We start from the raw sequence: 19363 nt of genomic DNA, 5'->3' as shown, positions 1-19363 counted from the left end.
AGGAACAACTTATGCTAATATATTTGGTGAAAATTTAAATGAATGATCAAATCCCTTTAAAAACACTTTACCAAAGCTGGCGCAAGAAGACAGAGAAAATCCGAAATGTCCTATATTTATTTAAGAATTTGAATTCATAATTGAAAATCTTTCCTGAAAAGAAAACTCCCAGCTCAGACAGAATCACTGGTAAATTCTTCCGAATACTTTGGTATAACTAATATCAATTTTACACAAATTATACCAGAGAATAGAAAAAGAGGAAACTCACTATACATAGCTAGCATCATCTTAATGCCAAAACCTGATGGTGGCATTGTAATAAAGGTAAATTGTTGTTGTTTAGGTGCTGTCGAGTCACGTCCGACTCATAGCGACCCGACGTGTAACCGGACAAAGCACTGCCTGGTCCCGCACCATCCTCGCACTCGTTGCTATGCTTGAGCCCATTGTTGCAGCTGCAAGGTCAGTTCATCTCATTGAGGGTCTTCCTCCTCTTCGTTGATCCTCTACCTTACCAAGCATGAAGTCCTTCTCCAGGGGCGTGTAAAAGGTAAATTACGTGTCAACAATATCTCAAGAACGTAAATGCAAAGACCCTAAACAAATTATTTTCAATCCGATTCTAGAAACATATCGAAAATATAATATTTAAGGATGAAGTGGGGTTTGTTTTAGGAATACAAAATTAGATAAACTTTTGAAAGTTGCTTATTTAAATTTACATGAATATAATAAAGGTGAAGAAGCATATGATTATCTCAATAGGTAAAAAAAGCATTTTCTAAAGTGCAACACACATTCATGAGAGAATAAACTCTCAGTAAACTAGGAGTGGGAGAGAATTTCCTTAATTTCAAAAAAAATCCACCATTTACATCTTATTCAGTGGTGATATATTGAATGCCCCCAGAAGTCAAGAACAAGACAAGGATGTCCACTATCACCACTTCTGCTCAACACTGCACTTGAGGTTCTAGCGAGTCCAATATGGCAAGGAAGACAATTAAAATTATAAAGACTAGAGAGAAAAAAATAGTTTTATTTGCAAATGGCATAATTGTGTTTATAAAAAATCCTAAAATATCTATAAACAATTATTAGAATTAACAAGTTTAGCTAAGTTTGTTCAATGGACATAAAAACAAAACATAGAAACCGATAGTATTTCTGGTAGTATTTCTACATACTATCAAATAACATTTGGTAAATGATATTTTTTAAAATACCACTGAAAATAGCATAAAAAATGTAAAATACCAAAGAATATATCCAATAAAAATGTGCAAGACTTCCACACTGAAAATGGCAAAGTGTTGCTAAGAGAAATTAAAGAAGACCTAAATAATTGGATAGCCATTCCATGTTCAGGAGTCCCTGGGTGTTGCAAATGGTTAAGTGCTTGACTATTAGCTGAAAGGTTGGCAGTTCAAATCCACCCAGAGGCACCTTGGAAGACAGGCGTGGCTTTCTGTTCTCAAAGGCTGTAGCCTTGAAAACCCTATGAAGCAGTTTTACTTTGCATAAATGGAGTTGCCATGAGTTGGAATCAACTTGTCGGTGTCTATCAACAATGTTCCATGCTCATTGATTGGAAGGCTCAATTATTGCCAGATGGATCAATTATCCCCAATTTGATGAATTGGTTTAATAAAATCTCAATGAAAATTCCAGTAGGTTTCTTTTTTTTTATTCTGAAAATTGACAAGCTGATTCCAAGAATTTATATGAAAATGTAAACCTGGAACAACGGAGACAATCTTTAAGAAGAAGACAAAGTTGGAGAACTTACTCCCCCAGGTTTCAAAACTTGCTACAAAGCTATAATTAAGAAAGTATGCCAACGGCTCAAAGATAGGCAAGCGAGCCAATAATATAAAACAGAGAGTCCAGAAACTGACCCACACATATATGATCTCTTGGTTTATGACAAAGGTGTTGATGCAATTCATTAGGGGAAGAGATGGTCTTCTGGGTGAAGCTGTTAAGGGCAACTAGATATCCCTGGTGGGGGCGGGGGGAATAAACCTTGGCCTCTGCCTCATCCCATACCTCCAGGGGTTCTACCTCCCTCAAGACATTAATCTGAGAGACTGCGCAGACTTAAACGTGAAACTTTTTCAAGAACACACAAGATAGTAACTTCCTGACACTGGGCGTGGTGAAGATTTCTTAACCAGAACACCAAAAACACTAATCATAGAAGAAAAAGAAAAAAAAAACAAGATAAACTGAACACCATTAAAATAAATACCTTTTGTTCATTAAAAAACATCAATAAGAAAAGGAATAAGCAAACCACAGACTGAAGGAAGAAATTCGCAATACATGTATCTAACAAAGGACTTGTATCCTGAATGTATAAAGAACTTTTACAGTCAATAAGGGGGGGAAAAAACACAGTTTAAAAATGGGCAAAAGACAAGCACCTCACACAAGAATATATCCAATGACAAACAAGTATGTGAAAAGATGCCCAGTATTATTACTAATCAGGGAAGTGCAAATTAAAACCCCAATGAGGTACCATCCACCAGAATAACTAAAATTTAGAAGACCGACAATCCCAAATCTTGGCAAGGATGGAGAGTGGGCCTCTCACTCATTGCTGGGAAGAGTGTAATTTTATTCAGTCACTCTGAAAGATGGTTTGCCAGTATTTACTAAAGCTAGATAAAGGCTGACTCTATGGCCAGTAATCCTGCTGTTGAGTATTTACCCAAGAGAAGTGAGTACATACGTCCGCAGAAGACATTCACAGGGATGTTCCTAGCAACCTTGTTCCTGATAGCCAAAAACCAGAAACAACAACCATGTCCATCAATGGGCAAATGGAGAGATAAACTGTGGCATATTCCTGTAATGAAATCATACACACCAATACAGGCGAGGGATGCCCAGAAAGACATGGTCTCAAAAATATCGTGCTGAATAAAAGAAGCCAGACACACAAGAGCACCTACCAGTGTGATTCCATTGTATGAAGTTCAGGCAAAGCTGGTCAATGGTGATAGGAAGTAAGAAGAGGGGTGTTGACTGGGAAGGGCCTGAGACACCTTCTGGGGTGAAGCATGTAGCTCTAGATACAAACATGGGCTCATACATATCAAAGACCATGAAGATGGAGCAGGACGGGGCAAAGGTTCCTTCTCTTGTACACCAGGGTGCCCTGAGTCCAGCAGACCTGAGGGCAGGTGACAGCTGCCACAAGAACAGTAACTAGAAGAACAGAGCACAAGGCCAGCACTGGAGAAGGCCCGGAGTGCCACTACAAAGCAGCAGTTCAGAGTCAACTCACCTCTTGCTCTTGGTCCCCAGAGCACCGCAGCCTCTTCTCTGTGTCCCCACCTGCTTCAACTCCTGCCCCGTCAAGGACACAAGTAGCCCTGGCATTTCCCCAGGCCAAGGACAGACTAGGAGAGTTGGCACCTCGTCTCAGACTCTCTGCACCTGAGGAAGGGTCCCCCTGCCCTCCCATCTGACCCATGCCCTCCTCCCAGGACAGCCCTCCGACCCTGGCAAGCCGCTGCCCGGTCAGCTGAGCCACCTGGATAGCCTTGTCCACAGTGCCCGGCTGGCCCCCCTGCCCTCCCCTCTTCACAGGACCGGTGTCCGGGCGCATCCCCGGTGTGGCCCCCTGCTCCAAGGCTAGGACTCTGCAGAGCAGCCGCGTGTTCTCCCGCCGGAGGCCTAGCATCACATCTTCCGTCCCCAGCACGATGTCCTGGATCAGCCCCTGGTAGCCCACTCCAAGCTCCGAAACCAGCGCCCAGAGCTCCGTGTTCTCCCGCGTGGCACGCTCCAGCACGCCCTCGGCCCTCCGCGCGCTCTTGGACATCGCCCTCCGCGTCTGGCCCAGCTTCCCCTGGAGGGCCTCCTTCTCGCTTTCCAGCTCAGAGATTCTGCGGTAGCTCTTCCCATTGCAGTCCTCGAGGTCAGAAATGAGCTGCAGGTACTGGTCCACCTCGATCTGCAAGTGAGACACATCCTCTGACAGCCTGTGGTTGTCCTGCTCCAGCGCAGAGACCCTCCGCTCCCGCCTTTCCCGCTCGCGTTCAAGGGCTCGCACCTTCCTGTGGCTCCCCTCCTGATCTCCGCGAAGCCGGGCGTAGTCAAGTAGAACCACACTTCTCTCCTTCTTCAGTCGGGCAATGAGCTGGCTACACTGTCTTCTCACTTGCTCCAGGGCTCCTGAGAACTGGTTCCCACCCGGGCTCCTGCCATCCAGTCCCGGCACCTGCCCTGGAGGCGCCCCTGGGGCCCCGGTGGCTCCTAGCACAGGCGCCTCCCCTGTTTCCGTGAGTGTTGCTTCCTGGGCAGAACAAACATCCACAGCACGGTTTGCAGAACCTTCCAGAGTGTTAGTCTCATCCACCCGGCTGGGCCACTTGCAGGCCAAGCTCCGGTTTTCTCCAGCCAGCATGGACTTCTCCCTTCTGGGACCCCGGCTCCCCAGCTGCAGGGAGGGGAGCTGCTGGAAGCACGCCACCATCTCCTCCTCAAATGTGTCTATCATGCACCCATACTGGCTGCAGTCTGCACCTGGAGCCCAGGGACCACCAAGTGCAGGGTCACCCCCCTCAGCTGGCCAGGGCAACCGGGTAGATCCAGGCCAACATTTCTCCTCTGCCAAGAAGAGCAAGTCTCTGCCGTGACAACGCTCAGCGTCCAGCTTCTCCAGGGTATCCCTGAGACCCAGGCTGGCACACTCTTGATGCAACCCCCCCTTCTGCTCCTCTCCTGGCCCTTCCTCCCCTGGGCTTTCTTCCCAAAGAAGCTCAGCACTTCCAAACTGAGGATGTTTCTCCTCCTTGTCCTTCCCTCCTCTCCCACCAGCTCTGCCTTTCTCTGTCCAGAGCTGACCACCTGGTAGGGATGGCCCTTCAGTCCCATGAGCCCCTGTGAGGGTGGTTGGGGGGACCTCCTCCCTCTTTGACCAGAGCCCCCCAAGGTGGCTCCAGAACTGTACCTGCACCCCTCCTCTCCCACTGAGGGACTCAGGGTTCCCCTCTGGCCCTGAGGCTTCCCTCTGCCTAGGTGGCTCCAGCCAAGGGCCCTGGGAAGAGGCCTGGGTTCCAGAAGCATCCTGACGCCATGGGCACTCGCCCCTGGGGCCGTCCAGAGTCCTCTTAGCCTCCCACTGCTCCACGCCCCACCCTGGTGCTCCTTCTCCCTCGGTTAAGGTCTCCTTTAGACTCTCGGGCCCTTTCCCTGGACATTGGGGATTTGAAATTCGAGGGGACTCCTGGTGGAAGGCACCATGGCCCCATGCCTGATGGTAAGGCCTGCCTGGGTGTCCTGCGGCTTCAGGAGCAAGTGGGGGCCTGGTGTCCAGCACCTCTTGGATTTGGGATGTTTCTGGGGAAGTGTCCGGGAGCAGCAGCAGGGGCAGAGGATTCAGGTCCCCGGCAGACCAACAGACAGGGAAAGAGGATGTCTGCACCAGGAGGAAGGGCCCCTGGGCTAAGGTGGCTGCTGAGATCTGCTCTGAAGGCTGGGGCAGGTCCACAGGCAGGAGTGATCCATCCACACACTGCCTGGGGGGGCAGCAGCAGACCAAGAGGAGGGTCTGTTCATCCAGGGGGAGCAAAGCCAGATCCAGCTATGGAGAAAAGAGAAGATGAGGTGTGAAGCAGACCTCCACAGTGTCAGCACCCACAGTAGGGGTGGTTGGACCCAGATGTACAGAAGAAGCCTTGGCCTCACCTGCTCACGGTCAGACCCTGTGAGGTCTCCCAGGAGCGCATCCATGGTCTCCGGTCCTGGCACCAAAACTGGAGGGCCTCGTCCAGCCCCAGCACAGCCCCAGGCACAGGGTCCCTCAGCAAGCTGGCCTGGGAAGGGACAGGGCCCTGTAGATTACTGAACCCCCACATGACTCCCCCACGACTGATACGACAGCTGCTCACTGACATGGGCCTGATAGGCACTCACCCCTGTCAGAGAGGGAAATTGAGGCTCAGAGACAAATAGTGACCAGTACCTGAGGGATCCTGGGGCTGGGTCTCAGGGTCACATCATTCAACCGCAGAGCCCAGGCACTCAACAAAGCCCATCCTGCCTCTCTGAGCCCTAACTCCCAGCCCAGGCCCAGCACAGATTCCGCCCTGCCCCTGGCCCAGCCTAGCTCCAGCTCCATCCCCAGGCCCAGGCCCAGGCTTGGGCCTGGGGTCAGCATGCCTACAAAGGAACTAAAGCTCAAGTTCTCCGCTAGGGGTTTCTATGGGTAAATGTTAAGCACCCATCCCCGTCCCCCATGGACAGATGTGGCTTTGGTTGAGTTTGCAGTTCTGCTCCCCTTGAAATGGGATACAGGGGAGGGCCAGCCACCCTATTGCTCAGCACCAAGGCTCTTGGTACAGACAGCCCCTCCTTCACAAACTGCATTAGGGCCAGGACTACGAAAAAGCCAAGGTTACCCAGGGACACAGCAGCTCTGGAGGCCGTTTCTGGCAGAGTCCTGGCCTGTTCCTGCAGGAACCCTGGGTGCTGAGCCTGGGACATCAGGATAGATGCTGGTCCCACTGGGTATGAGCAGTTTTGAAGCCCTGCAGCACTGGGACCCATCTATGTGAGCCTCATCCCCTGTAACTGGGCTGTCACTGAGGGTGGGGGCAGGGCAGGCTAGCTCCTAACCACACATGGACATCCTTGAAGATGGTGCCCCTGCCACTGGGGGACCACCTGAGGAGCTGGGTGTGTCCACATGTCTGCCCAAGCACAGGTCACTGTAGAGTCTGACCCTAGCTCTGTCCTCTGTAGCTGGGTGACACTGAGCATGTGATGTCAGCCCTGGGAGACCACCCCCAGGTCGACAGGACAGCATGAGCACTGAGTGGACCCTTCTGAGTGGGCTCCCCTACCTAGCCTCAAGCCTCCCCCTCCCATCCCTGGCTCTGTTCCCCCCTTATTCTCTTCTCTGCCTCAGGGCCTTTGCACCTGCAGGCCAAATGCCTGGACCTCTGTCCCCTCCCTGTCCTCCTAGCTCCTCCAGCCACATACCTGTAGAGGCCCCCTGTCCACCGGCTCCATCTGACCACAGTGGGGATTGCTGGCTTCGGCCTCTGCTGGGATCTGGTGCCTCCTCCCTCGGCAGGGGCAGAAATTCATCCTGAATGCAGCCCAGGGTGCTCTGGGGGAAGGAACAAGAAACCAAGAAGGCGGTGAGTGCTGGCCCAAGCTTACACTTCGAGGCCCTCCCAGAGACCCCCAGCAGGGAGTCGGCCTGTGCTGGAGATCAAGGCCTGAGAGGAGGGCGTAGCCTGGTGTGTAGCTAGGGCTGGTGTGTGCAACTGCCAGGCAGACCATGTCCACCACACAGGCTTCACCCACTGGGCCACAAGGAGCAGTGCCAGCCCCCAAGGAGTCCATCTGTCCAGCAAAGGTGCACACTGCCCTCTCCCTTCCTCTGCAGCCAGCCAGGAGGGTGGGACTGTCCTTTCGCTCCACTGATGTGACCCACATCCACAAAGGCATCTCCCTGTCCTCCAGCGCAGGGACAGGTCTCCTCCAGGACTCCCACCCCATCCCTTGCCCCCAGCCTGTGAGCTCCTTTGAGAGGAGCTGGCTTCGTTGTCATCTGTGCCCTCATCTTGGCCTGGCACACAGTAGGTGCTCAATAAGTGTTGGGTAAATAGATGAATGGATGGTGGATGGATGGATGGATGGATGGATGGGTGGGTGGGTGGACAGACAGACGGACGGACAGACGGACAGATGGATAAATGGATGGGTGGGTGGATGTGTGGATGGGTGGGTGGATGGATGGACAATAGGACCTGCAGAAAGGCAGGTGTTTTAGACTTACCTATTCCCCAAGCACTTACTAGCTCCCACCAGGTGCCAGGTGCTGTGCTAGGCAAGGGAGGCAGAAGTGAACAGGAATGCCCCATTACCCCCCTGCTCCCCAGCTCTCTCCCCCAGCAGACAGTGCACCAGGCTCCCCTCTGGCCCTCTTTGATCCCCACCCATCCTTCTTGCAGCATCAGGGGACCACCTGAAATGCACCCACTCAGGCTAGGGACAAAGTTCAGACATTGAAATAGGCTCTAAAGGCCACCGGCATCCCCTGCCCCCAGGGTCTGGCTGGTTCCTGCAGTCTGAGGCCCATCAGCGAGACCCCTCACCCCCAGCCCAGCTGTGCTTGCCCACCTCTGCTCCCCTGGCCAGTGCTGTCCTCCCAGGGAGCTCTCCCCACATTGGCTCACCCTCCCTTCCATGCCCCACTAGGCATCCAAACCATCACACTGAATGGAAACCGGACAAGGCTGCCTGTTTCCAGTCCTTTGACGCTTCTGCTGCTGTAGTAGGTAAACCACACCCGACCTCGCCCCCACCCTACCCCAGGCTTCACCCTCCCACCCCTGTGCTCCTGCCCCACAGGCATCTCTCTGGTTCTTGAATGTTCTGCACCCTGCCTCAGGGCCTGTGTGCCTGCAGGCCCAATGCCTGGATTTCCCTCCACCCTCCTTTGCCTGGCTAACCTGCTCCCTTTACCCCCTCCACCCCCACATTAAGCTCCCTGTCTTGGTGCCCCACCTCCTCCCCACACTCAGGTCTGTGACCCTCCTCTGTTAGGTGGTTTGTGTCACTCCATGCTCCCCAGAGGCCAGGGCTCTCGACACCCCCCCCCCCAATACACACACCTTAGAATCTCCTAGAAGCTTCTACAAGCGCTAATGCAGGAGCCTCAGTGCACACCAATTAAACCAGTGGGGCCGGGCTTAAAATCCCCACTGGGGGGACCTGGAGAAGAGAAAATGAGAGCAAGAGAGACAGACAATTATAGGAGGGAGCTAGAAGGCAAAAATGAAAGGGAGAAAAAAAGAGTGAAGGGAAGAAAGGAGAAGGAATTAGGTAGAAAAAGGGAAAGAGAAATTCAAAGAAGTGAGACAAGCAAGGGGGGAAGTCACAGGAAAAAAAACAGAATGGAGAGAAAGAGGGTGGGGCAGGTGAGCACCAGCTGACTGGAAGGAGCTGAAGTGAGAAAAGGTTCCTGTGACAGCGTTGGTCATTAACGCAGCGGCAGGCTCAGGAGGCCTTCAGCGACAGGTGTGGTGGCTGCCAGGGTCTCTGCTGCAGGTGACACTGGGCTGTCCCCATGTTTCTGCTGCACACAGCACCGGATGGACATCCTCGATGTGGCTGCCCTGCACCCCCACTCCCTCCCTTGAACAGACTCCTGGGAGTCACGTGGCCAAGTGGCAGCGAAGGTGTATCTGAGCCTCTGTGTCCTCTGACCAGATGCCCCCAGCGGTGTCCCCTTTACAACCCCTGGCCCCAGGAGGGTAGCGAGGATAGCGAATACCCAGGGGTAATCTCTAAATTGCGCCTCCCTCCTCAATTTCAAGATGAATAGACCATGGTAGCCGCAACACAAAGGAGAAGCCAAGCCCACCCATACCCAGCAGGATTTCCTATTACGCCTGCGTCCCTGGTGGCGGGCAGGCCCTCAGATGGGCTCCAGGGGCACGTGGGCCGTGGCTGCAGCTGAATCGTCCCAGCAGACCTGGAGAGCCGCGGCAACGACAGCAGCGCCCAAACATGGCTGAAGTGGACATGGGCTTTCTGGAGCAGCTCAAGTCCTGCAGTTTGGTCTTGGACGTGTGATGTCATCTCTGACAGTGTCACCTGACTCGGTCCTTACCTCCCGTTCCCCTAGTGACCCCACTGGAGCCTTGGGATGTCATTCTGCTTCTCACCTAGCACCACTTTGGACTTTCGCCCAGGGCCAAGTGTCCCTCCGGCCCCCCTGGCTACACCCCTGCCTGGCCCAGCCTGACCTGCCCACTCCTCAGCCTCCACACAGCAGGCGCCTTTAACAGTTGGAAACACAAAAAGAAAACAGGGTCTCGAGGCTGTGCGCATTTGTATTTATTTTATAACACGATTTTTCATTTTTTGACGTTACCAGGATTGCTGTCACAGCCCTTGCTTGCTGCTGGAGTGGGGAAGAGGCCAGCTACTCTGCCCACGACAGGGCCAAGGCTACCTGGAGGCCTGCATGGTGCCGGGGCCAGGGAAAACCAAGCCACAACCACTTCCGGGGAAAAGACGGTAGTGGCACTGTCACGGAATCCCAACTCTGGGTCCCCCTCTCTTGGGCCAGGCCACAGCCCGGGTGGGTGTCTGACTCATCACTGGGCCTGGCCCCCTCCCAGCCCAGTGTCTACGGGCACTGCTGGTCCTCAGCCTTGCCTCCTGAACCGCCTCCAGGCCATGCCCACCTCGCAAACCCCAGTCCCTTGTCATTTTCTCTTGCCCAGGATGCCAAGCAGAAATCCCCTCACCAACCCCCCAGGGTTCACCTCATTCCCACGAGAACTCATGCTGTGACCTACACAAGTCACACCCCTTCCCCGGGCCACAGGCTGGCTGCTCCCAGTGCCCATGGGACCCTGTGTAAGAAGGCGCTCCACAAACATGAATGCATCTCATTGTCCACCCAGCCATCATCCCTCCAGGCCCCTGAGCAGGACAGGGGTGACCAGGCCAGCCGCAGGGGGACGAGGCTGTGCTTCCTCCACCTCCTGGACATGTCACTTGACCTCCTGCCTCGGGCTCCCCATCTGCACATGAGAACCAGTCTCTCCTGCTGCACTCGCTGGTTGCCAGCCATAAAGAGTCACCATGCTGGTGAGCAGTGCGTCCAGTGAATGTCAACTTCTTAATGACTTCACATCTGCGCACCCGTGCTTGAGTTGCCCACCCGAGTCCCTCAACTCTGGGCTCACTTCACAGCACTGCTGCTCGGGGCACCCCTCAGCTGGGAGCCCCATCTCCATGAACAGCAGCGCAAGATCTTCCTACAGTTCATGTGACTGCCTAGTCACTCACCCACCAGACGATCACAGCCAGTGGCCGGGATTGGGAGCTGGGATGGTCCAGTAGTGATAATGAAGAATGCTCAGGCCCGGCATGGTGGGAGCCAGGGACCAGAAGTGGGATCGTGCCACCATGGGGCACCAAGGTGACGTGAGGTCAGGAACGGCTTCCTGGAGGAAGCAGTGTTCCTACCAAATGGAGCAGCTAAGGAGAGTGGGCAGTACAAGCTCCTGAGTGTGGGGAAGATGCACAGGCCAGGAGGGCCTAGGGCCACTCGATGAGGACCTGCCAGCCACTCAGTGAGGAGGGATGGTGAAAGCAGGGTAGGCAGAGGAGGCAAGGCTATGTGGGGAATGGAGGAGGCCTGGGCTGGAATACCGGCTCCTTGAATGCTGTGGTCAGGGGTCTGAACATGATCAAGGCTGTGGGTTTAAGGGGGGCTGTCTGGAGGTCAGTCGTGTTGTCCAGAGGAAGGTGCTGAGGGCTGCGGCTCTTCACCCCTTGGGCACAGCCCCTTTGGAAAGGCTCCATTCCCTCCAGAAAATGCCCATGTGGTGCCTCAGAGCCTCACACTACCTCACAGGTGTTCAGTGTCCAGGAGCCACGCCCATAGTCACAAAGTCTAGCTTCCAGTCAGAACCGTGGAGGGAATGCCGCATTGTTAGCACCTCAAGACGTCACCCTTAGAGCCGCTAGCGCTGGCCCTTCACTTCCTCCAGGCCCTCCTGGGCCTCCTCTCGCCTAGGGAGCCCGTTCTGACTCCAAGACCCTCAGTCTGGGCAACCAGCTACCCTGCAAAAGGAAAACAGAGCCTGGCAGTGCGGTCCCCCATCCAAACTCTGGAGGTCCCGACAGTGACCACAGACTCAGCTCAGCCCGTCCCCTAGCCCTTTGCTCCTCTCTCCTCCCAGCAAGGGTTTCTTCTCACTCACTCCTAGCCCAGTGCCGAAAGCAGGCCCCCACCAAACAGCTCCATGTGGTGACTATTGAATGCTGACTACTGATCCTGGAATGGTATGACCTGGAAGGTAGGGACAGCTTAACTCTGTTCCTGTAAGGTGCCATCGAGTGACCCCATGTACAAAAGAATGAAACACTGCCCAATCCTGTACCATCCTCACAACGATTGCTATGTTTGAGCCCATTATTGCAGCCACTGTGTCAATCCATCTCGTTGAGGGTCTTCCTCTCTTTTACTGACTCTCTACCAGAAATGATGTCCTTCAACAACTGATCCCTCCTGGTAACATGTCCAAAATATGTGAGATGTAGTCTCGCCATCCTTGCTTCTAAGGAGCATTCTGGCTGTACTTCTTTCAAGACAGATTTGTTTGTTCTTTGGCAGTCACAGTATATTCAATATCCTTCGCCAACACCATAATCAAAGGCTTCAGTTCTTCTTCCGTCTTCATTATTCATTGTTCAGCTTTCACATGCATATGAGGCAATTGAAAATACCATGACTTGTGTCACGCACACCTTAGTCTTCAAAATGACATCTTTGCTTTTCAATAATCTAAAGAGGTCTTTTGCAGCAGATTTGCCCAAAGCAATGTGTCGTTTGATTTCTTGACTACTGCTTGCATGGGCGGTGATTGTGGACCCAAGTAAAATGAAATCCTCGACAATTTACATAGTATCTCTGTTTATCATGATGTGCTTATTGGTCCAGCTGTGAAGATGTTTATTTTCCTTATGTTGAGGTATTTTAAGGTATAATCCACACTGAAGGCCACAGTCTTTGATTTTTATCAGTAAGTACTTTAAGCCCTCTTCACTTTCGTGAAGCAAGGTTGTGTCATCTGCATAGCTCAGGTTGTTAATTAATCTTCCTCTGATCCTGATGCCATGTTCTTTTTCATATAGTCCACCTTCTCTGATTATTTGCTTGGCATAGAGATTGAATAAGTATGGTGAAAGGATACAACCCTGATGCACACCTTTCCTGACTTTAAACCGCGCAGTATCCCCTTGTTCTATCCGAAGGACTGCCCCTTGGTCTACGTACAGGTTCTGCATGAGCACAATTAAGTGTTCTGGAATTCCTATCCTTCTCAATATTATCCGTAATTTGTTATGATCCACACAGTCGACTACCTTTGCATAGTCAATAAAACACAGATAAACATCTTTCTGGTATTCTCTGCTTTCAGCCAAGACCCATTTGACATCAGCAGTGACATCACTTGTTACATGTCCTCTTCTAAATCCAGCTTGAATTTTTGGCGGTTCCCTGTAACTATGCTACTGCAACTGCTTTTGAATGATTTTTAGCAAAATTTTACTTGAGTGTGATATTAATGATATTGTTCAATAATTTCCATATTCTGTGAATCACCTTTCTTTGAAATGGGCACAAACACGGATCGCAGCCCTGGTGGTGCAGTGACTAAAACACTCAGCTGCTAACTGAGAGGTTGGTGGTTGGAACACACCAGCCACTCCGCTGAAGAAAGATGTGGTGGTCTGCTTCCATAAACATTTACAGCCTTGGAAATCCTAGGAGCTGTTCTACTCTGTGCTGTAGGATTGCTGTGAGTCAAAATCGAATTGACAGCAATAGGTTTGGTTTTCAAGCCAGTTAGCCAGGTAGCTAGCTATCTTCCAAATTTCTTGGCATAGATGAGTGAGCGCTTCCAGTGCTGCATCTGTTCGTTGAAATATCTCAGTTGGTATTTCACTAATTCCTAGAGCCTTATTTCTTGCCAATGCCTTCAGCGCAGCTTGGGTTTCTTCCTTCAGTACCATCATTTCTTGATCATATGTTAGTTACCTCCTGAATTCTTTCTGGTACAGTGACTCTGTGGGTATTCCTTACATCTGCTTTTGATGTTTCCTGTATTTTTCAATATCTTGCCCATAGATTTCTTCAATATTGCAACTTGAGGTTTGAATTTTCTCTTCAGTTCTTTCTGCTTGAGAAATGCTGAGCGTGTTCTTCCCTTTAGGTTTTCTAATTCCAGTCTTTGCAAACGTGATTATAACACTTAATCTTCTCGAGCCACTCTTTGAAATCTTCTTTTCAGCTCTTTTACTTCATCGTTTCTTCCTTTTGCTTTAGCTACACTATGTCCAAGAGCAACTTTCAGAGTCTCTTCTGACATCCATTTTGATCTTTTCTGTCTTTTTAATGATCTCTTGCTTTCTTCATGTGTGATGTCCTTGATGTCATCCCACAACTTGTCTGGTCTTTGGTCATTGGTGTTCAGTATGTCAAATCTATTCTTAAGGTGGAGATGGTCTGTAAACTCAGGTGAGATATACTCAAAGTTGTGCTTTGGCTCTCATGAACTTGTTTTAATTTTCTTCAGCTTCAATTCGAACTTACATATGAGCAGTTGATGGTCTCTTCTACAGTCAACCCATGGCCCTGTTCTGACTGATAATAACTGAGCTTTTCTTTCCTCTCTTTCTACAGATGTAGTCAATTTGATTTCTGTGTATTCTACCCAGCAAGGTCCATGTGTATAGCTACCGTTCATGTTGCTGAAAAAAGATATTTGCAACAAATAAGTCATTGGCCTTGCAAAATTCTATCAATCAATCTTTGGTGTTGTTTCTTTCACCAAGGCCATATTTTCCAACTACTGTTCCTTTCTCTTTGCTTCCAACTTTCACATTCCAATCACCAGTAGTTATCGATGCATCTCAATTTCATATTTGATCAATTTCAGACTGCAGAAGTTGGTAAAAATCTTCAATTTCTTCATTTTTAGCATTAGTGGTTGATGCATAAATTTGAATAATAGTTGTGTTAACTGGTCTTCCTTGTAGGCGTATGGATATTATCCTAGTACAACAGTGTTGTACTTCAGGAGAGATCTTGAAATGTTCTTTTTGATGATGAATGGGATGCCATTCCTCTTCAATTTATCATTCCCAGCATAGCAGACCATATGTTTGTCCTATTCAAAATGGCCAATATCAGTCCATTTCAGCTCACTAAAGCCTAGGATATCCATGTTTATGCATTACATTTCATTTTTGATGACATCCAATTTTCCTAGATTCGTACTTTGCACTTTTCATATTCTGATTATTAATAGATGTTTGTAGCTGTTTCTTCCCATTTTGAGACGTGGCACATCAGAGAATGAAGGTCCCAAAGGTTGGACTCCTTTGACTTTGACTTTGAGGAGGGAGCTCCCTCCCAGTCATATTTTGAGTACCTTCCAATCTGAGGGGCTCATCTTCAGTCATCATATCAGACAGCGTTACACTGCTATTCATAAGGTTTTCAGTGGCCAGTTTGTTTCAGAAGTAGACCACCAGGTCCTTCTTCCTAGTCTCTCTTATTCTGGGAGCTCCACTGAAACCTGTTCCCCATGAGTGACTCTGCTGGTATTTCAAATACCAGGGGCATAGCTTCCAGTGTCACAACAACACACAAGACACCGGTGTACGACAAACTGACAGACAAGTGGAGGGGCTCAACCCTAGCTCCCTTAATGCTGACACAACCTGCCAAGACCTCCATTTCCCCCTCTGTGGAATGGGGATGCACGTCCCTCTGTGGGTGCTGAGGAGCTCAGCAACTGAGCACTGGGCATAAAGCTCTGGAATCGGTGCCACCACCCTTGCTCTCTGTTTTCACAATTCACCACGCAGAGTTCTGGGTTGAATCATGTCCCCAAAGATGCTGAATTCCTAACCCCTGTACCTGTGAATGTGACCCTGTGTGGAAATAGGGCCTTTGAAAATGCTATAAGTTAGGTTAACATGAGGTCATGCTGGAGTGGGGTGAGTGAACCTAATCCTACCAAGCAGTGTCCTCATAAAACAGGAGAAGAGACCCAGAGACACACAAGGGAAAGACGCCATGTGAAGACAGAAGCAGAGACTGGCATGGTAAAGCCACAAGCCAAGGATTGTCAGAGGCCACCAGAAGCTGGAGTCTCCAGAGGGAGTGTGGCCCTGCCGATACCTTGATTTTGGACTCCTGGCCTCCAGAACTGTGAGAAAGTAAAGTTCTGATGTTTTAAGGCCCACCCCCACCCCCATTTGGTGCCCTTTGCTCCAGCAGCCCCAGGACACTCTTACATGAAACCGTGAAACAGCACAGACTCAAGGGCTGGCTGTCGACACAGCCTTGTCATCTCGTCCATCAGAGAGGTACGAGTTGTTATTGCTAGCTGCTGTCAAGTCAGCTCAAACTCATGGAGGCCCCATATGCAACAGAACAAAATGCTGCCCTGTCCTGCACCATCTTCACCATCATTGGTATTCTTGAGTCCATTATTGTGGCCACTGTGTATTCTGAGTGCCTTCCAACCTCAGGGGCTCATCTCTCAGCACTGTATCTTCCAGTGCTCTGTTGTGATCCACAGGGTTTTCACTGGCTAATTTTCAAAAGTAAGTCATCAGCCCTTTTTTCCTAGTCTGTCTTAGTCTGGAAGGTCTGCTGAAACCTGTCTACCACGGGTGACCCTGCTGGCAGCATAACTTACAGCTACCACAGTAGGACAAACTGACAGTTCTGTGGGAATGTAAAGATGACACATTTGTCCGTGAGCAGAGAAAGAAAAGCAAGAGCCACAGGGATGGATGAGGTCTGAGTGGGTGAAGCCTGGGAGTCCCAGGAGTCCCAGGACCACAGACAGCACATGCCTCACCATGGATGGAGCCTGGAGCTTCCAGGACATGGTGGTTACACACAATTTGTCTCACTGAAACGTTCTCCTTTACCCCATGCTTCTTGCTGGGTGAACGTATATTTCTTTTTCAAACACTGGTTCAGACATCCTTCCCCCAGCCATCTCTGTGGTGATGGCACTGGGCTCTCTGTTGCTTTCAGACGCCATGGTTGCCTCATGGGGTTTTCCTCAGCTCAAAGGCTCAGAACTGGCCATATCTGCTTCCCTCCCACCCTCCTTCATCTAATGAACATTCACTGAGCATCATCTGTACTCATGAGTTCCGTGTGAGAACTAGGGATGCAACAAAAACAGTGGACACTGCCCGCCCCATTTGTTCTGATTTTAGAGAAGGAGCAGGAACTGAATGGATGGATAACTTAGCAGTGTGACTGTGATGACCAGTGCAAGGGAGGAACAGGGTCGATGGTGAGGGACAAGGGCTGTTTTACCCCGAGGGGTGGGGGTCACAACATTTGTACAATGTGACCCAGCCTAGGATGCCTTTGTTGGTTCACTGCCATGCCCTTACATCTATAAGGAGCAGTGATTAAACAGCTGGGGCAGCCTCCCCTCACCAGCTCCTGCTCACTGGCCACTCAGCAAACACCGTAGGGAGGCAGCAAAGATGTAGGCAATCCTGTGATGGTGGCCATTAGTGGGGTCCAGGGATGGCAGAAGTGGGTCCTGGGTCAGGCAGTACCACCTGGAGGAGGTGGCCACACTACCTGCCAGGTAACTACACCTCACTTGGCCTCCATGGGTGGGTCTGCAGACCCAAGGTGGTCTGGCTGCCCTGACCTGTGGCCCCAGGTGGTCTGGCTGGGCCCCCACCTGCTACATTGCACACTAACCTCCAGTCCCACAGTCGGCTGGGGCTGTACCCTGGCTGTCCCAGCATTTCCTCCACTGTCTCACGTCCTACCTCCCCCCCCACCCCCCACCCCCACAGCCTTGGGAGCTGCTCAGCCTGAGCTCAGGGTACCTGCTGCCTGGGAGGGCTGAGAGGTGCAGGCTGCAGTGTGGAGGGACAGGCGAATGGAGGGTTGAATTCCAACTCTAACTCCACTTGGTGTGTGGCCTGAGCAGGGTACTGTGCCTCTGTGCCCTCTAGCCTTTACTCTGGGGGCAGGCACAATCTATCCACTACCTGGTGGCTCAAGGAGTGAGGGAGAAACAGTGATGAACAGCATAAATTCCTTGTGTACAGCCTCCTAATCTGGGTCTCCTGCTGTCTGGGGAGCCTCACCTCCACTTGCCCCTACAGGTGACTCCGCAGCCAGGTGGAGGGTGTTAGTCCTCAGCAAGGAGGTCCACACCACAGGCCAGGCCTGCCCAAAGGCCAAGGTGATTCCCCTAGTCTCCCTCAGCCCACGACACATCCACAAGCTGCTCTGATGGGAGGGTGGTGACCTCAGGCCTGTCCGCTCCAGGGCCCAATAGGCTGAGCTCCCATCAGCAGTTCAACAGAGACATGTCACACTCACAATTCAACTTCCTCCATTGAACGATACGCCCTCGCAAAAAGCAGGTCAACACAAAGCAGAGAGAGAGTCTTACAATGTAAATAGTGTAGGTGATGCTACTCAACACCCCACTAGGTGAGCTCCAGCCCAGGAATGGTGATGAAGGTGAAGGTGATGAAGATGATAGTGATGGTGGTGATGGTGATGAGGATGAAGATGGTGATGATGACAAAGATGGTAGAAATGAAGATGGTGATGATGCTGACAATGGTGATGGTGATGACAGTGATGGTGGTGGGGATGAGGATGAAGATTAGATGGTGATGATGCTGACAATGGTGATGATGATGACAGTGATGGTGTTGGGGATGAGGATGGTGATGGTGGTTATGGTGATGGTGATGATGGTGATGGTGATGATGGTGATGGTGATGACAGTGATGGTGGTGGGGATGAGAATGTTGATTGTGGTGATGATAATGAGGATGATGATGGTGGTTATGGTGATAAGGATGGTGGTGATGGTGGGGGGGTGAGAATGTTGATGGTGGTGATGATGATGAGGATGGTGATGGTGATGGTGATGATGGTGATAAGGATGGTGGTGATGGTGGTAGCAATGATGGGTAGAGAAGCTAAGTTTTATGGATCACTCACTATGTACCAAGCACTGTGCTTGGAGATTTACATGCTTTTGCTCAGTTAATCTTCACAACCACGCTCTGGAGTAGGGTCCCAGTGTCTTCCCCCCTCATACTTGGGGACATGGAGGTAAGACAGCTTTAGCAAAGGCATCACACTGGTAAGAGGCAGGGTGGTGCTGGGACTGCAGTGCCCTCTGTCCACCTGGACTCTCAGCTGCTCCTCGATGTGTGAGCATCTCACACACTGTGCATCGCTCAATGTCTAAGGACCAGTCACTTCCATTCCACTGGCCCCTACAGGAGCCCCTGCCTCCTCTGCAGCTCAGCTGAGGAGAGGCTAGCCTTTTCCAGTGCTGGGTGACCACACCTGAAGGGCAAGTCAGAGAATTTTCAAGAGAGTTGGGCTGAGCACAGCAGCTGGGAGCGTGGCCTAGGGAGTATGGGCCACGTGTAGGGTATGACCTCTGAGTGTGTAGCGGCGAGTCCCAGGACGTGGAGAAGGTCACAAGGGCATGTTGCAAGGGGCTTAAAGAGTAATGGCCCCCGAAACCAGCCCCAGACGCACCCCAGTCTCCAACGCCAGGACCTGGAGGTGAGGGGGACAGGCTGACATCACCTCTAATCTGGTTGTGTCCCTTGCTGGCCCTGATACTTAGTAGCTGGGTGACCATGGTCATTCAACTCCCTGAGTCTCAGTTTCTCCATCTATCCCACAGGACCACAACCCCTGGCTTGTGTGGCTGTTGTGGCAAATGAGAGAAAACACAAAGTGTCACAGCTGCCTCTTAAATGCTCA

The 19363-nt window shown here is 51.1% G+C and overlaps 1 protein-coding gene across 1 annotated transcript in view; it reads right to left on the bottom strand.

Moving 5' to 3' along the window:
- C5H4orf50 (chromosome 5 C4orf50 homolog) overlaps window positions 1–19363 on the bottom strand; it is an 83650-nt gene that overhangs the window by 42956 nt on the left and 21331 nt on the right. Inside the window, exons 5-9 of the mRNA XM_064286334.1 lie at window positions 18056–18252; window positions 7827–7854; window positions 7003–7132; window positions 5707–5834; window positions 3299–5602 (exon numbers count right to left, since the gene is read on the bottom strand). Of these exons, the coding sequence (XP_064142404.1) occupies window positions 3299–5602; window positions 5707–5834; window positions 7003–7132; window positions 7827–7854; window positions 18056–18252 (2787 nt within the window). The remainder of the gene's footprint in view (window positions 1–3298; window positions 5603–5706; window positions 5835–7002; window positions 7133–7826; window positions 7855–18055; window positions 18253–19363) is intronic.

Source organism: Loxodonta africana, chromosome 5 (genome assembly GCF_030014295.1).
Source record: "Loxodonta africana isolate mLoxAfr1 chromosome 5, mLoxAfr1.hap2, whole genome shotgun sequence".
NCBI lineage: Eukaryota > Metazoa > Chordata > Mammalia > Proboscidea > Elephantidae > Loxodonta > Loxodonta africana.
This window is presented reverse-complemented; position numbering and strand designations above follow the sequence as displayed.